The sequence below is a fragment of the Chrysochloris asiatica genome, unplaced genomic scaffold (assembly GCF_000296735.1).
Source record: "Chrysochloris asiatica unplaced genomic scaffold, ChrAsi1.0 scaffold00044, whole genome shotgun sequence".
In the NCBI taxonomy this organism is placed as follows: Eukaryota; Metazoa; Chordata; class Mammalia; order Afrosoricida; family Chrysochloridae; genus Chrysochloris; species Chrysochloris asiatica.
This window is the reverse complement of record NW_006408562.1, coordinates 9580472-9582854: the sequence shown is the minus strand read 5'-3', so window position 1 is coordinate 9582854 and position 2383 is coordinate 9580472. Positions and strand designations below refer to the sequence as shown.

Below are 2383 nucleotides of genomic sequence, written 5' to 3'. Positions count from 1 at the left end.
ATTTGACTGTGTGGGCCCTAACAAACTAAGGATGTGGAAGCATGGGAATTCTAGAATACTTAATCAAGCTCATCCAGAATACAAGGATGAAGAGTCAATCATTAGAACAGAGTAAGGGGATACTGAAGGAGCTCTGGTAGCATCCCAGTTACGAGTCGTGCTGCTAACCTCAAGGCCAGCTAATTCGAAACTACCAGTGGTTCTGCTGGAGAAGATGAGGCTTTCTGCTCCCATAAAGATTTATAGCCTCAGAGACCCTATACAAGGTCGCTGTGAGTTGAAACCGACTCTAAGGCACATAACCACCACCACCAAGGGGATACTGTGTGGTTTAGGAAAGAGATGTGTAAGGGTTGTATCCTTTCACCAGAATTATTCAATCTGTATGCTGAGTAAATAATCCAAGAAGGTAGACTGTATGGAGAATGCAGCATCAGGATTGAAGGAAGGCTCAGTAACAACCAGCTGGTGTGGCACTATAGGATAAGCAGGGGACTGTTAACCATAAAGCTGGTGGTTCATATCCACCAGCCACTTCCAGGAAATCCTATACAGGGTCACTATGAGTCAGAACTGACTTGAAAGCACTTAACAACAGCTGTATATGACACAATCTTGCTTGCTAAAAGCATGCATAATCAGAGAAAAGATTGAAGTTGTCAAGGATTTCAGTTTGCTTAGCTCCACAGTCAATGCTCATGGAAGCAGCAGTCAAGCCACCAAACAACCTATTGCATTGGACAGATCTAATGAATAAGATCTCTTTCAAGTGTTAAAGACCAACGATTTCATTTTGAGGACTAAGGTGCTCCTGACCCAAGCCATGGTATTTTCTGTTGGCACTTAAAAAAACAACAACAACAAAGAGTAAAATATTAGAATGTAATAATAAAGTACTGAACCTGAGTTTTGGAACACAGTGGTTTCTCACTTGCTCATAACTAGCAGGATTCTGTGACTCTTTTATAGTCCTGGTGTGATAAGCACCGCACCTGGTGTAATCCTGGTAAAGTCCTGGTAAAGATAAGAACTCAACTTCTAGCCCCAAGGTCCATGGTTCAAACCCACGAGTTGTTCCTCAGAAATCCCATACAGGGTTGTTATAAGTCAGAACAAACTCAATGATATTTAACAACAGCAACAACTTATTAGGAGTCCTGGTGTGGCACTATAGACTAAGTACTGGATTGTACGGTTGGTGATTCAAACCAGTTACCTGCTCCTCAGAAACCCTATACTGGGTCACTAAAAGTCAGAACCAACTCGACAGCACTTAACAACAAACAATATGACTTATTAAAAAAATTTTTTTTTAATCTCTTATTTTTCAGCTTGACCATCTCTGCTGAGTGCCCAATGCAACTTGAAGACTTCCCAATGGATGCCCATGCTTGCCCTCTGAAGTTTGGCAGTTGTAAGTCATTTTCCAAGTAAACTGGGAGATGTTTACTTCTTGTTTTTATATCTCAGATTGAACATTACATCCTCATAGGAGAACCCCTTGAAGACACCATTTTAAAGCCTAGCCAGTAACTAGAACTTTGGTGGCACTGTTGGATAGGCACTGAACTACTAAGTGCAGTTTGAACCCACCAACTTCTCCATGGGAGAAATATGAGGCTTTCTGCTCCTATAAAGCTTTTAGCCTCAGAAACTGTATACAAGGTTACTATGAGTTGGAATCTACTTGATAACACCTAACACCAAGAAGGCCAAAATTTAACTTGCAAAATTTGCATTGTAGTCATTGCTGTGTTAAAATATTATTTCAGAGTAAGAACATTTTCGGTCATGTTCATATTTACTGTTCACCTTGGACACACAGTAAACATGACACTGTACATCAGACTTGCATAAAATAGTCATTCAGTAATTTTATGTTGCTTGAACAAGTACATTTCTCATGTCATAGTACTTTAAATGGAAAATTATGCAAATCTACTAGACATTTCTGGGTTGCAGTTGAAACTATTCCAGATGTATGACTTCAAGAATGCCTGGGTCTGAGATATTTGGTATAAACAGCATTACAACTTATGTTAAGAGCTGTTGAGTAAGTTTTCATAAGGACTTGGTATAGGGTTTCCAAGGTTTTTATACCCATGTCGGAGCAGAAACCCTCATGTTTCTATTGATGAGTAGCTGGTGGGCTCCAGTGGCAACCTTGGGCTCAAACCATCAACCCTGAGGTCTGCAGTCCAGTGCTTATCCTATAGAATCACCATACTCTCTTGGAACCTATGTATTATCTACTTTTTTCTTTATACTGTTCATATACTATACACTGTTATGTTACATTCAGGTGTGTTTTTTTACCCCCTTAAAACTATTCTGTTGTGCTTTTGGTGAAAAGCTATATCACAAAATAAATTCCCATTCAATA

The 2383-nt window shown here is 39.6% G+C and overlaps 1 protein-coding gene across 1 annotated transcript in view; it reads left to right on the top strand.

The window, feature by feature from the left end:
• Positions 1–2383, top strand: part of GABRA5 (gamma-aminobutyric acid (GABA) A receptor, alpha 5) — a 157662-nt gene that overhangs the window by 103675 nt on the left and 51604 nt on the right. Inside the window, exon 5 of the mRNA XM_006861875.1 lies at positions 1332–1414. Within this exon, the coding sequence (XP_006861937.1) occupies positions 1332–1414 (83 nt within the window). The remainder of the gene's footprint in view (positions 1–1331; positions 1415–2383) is intronic.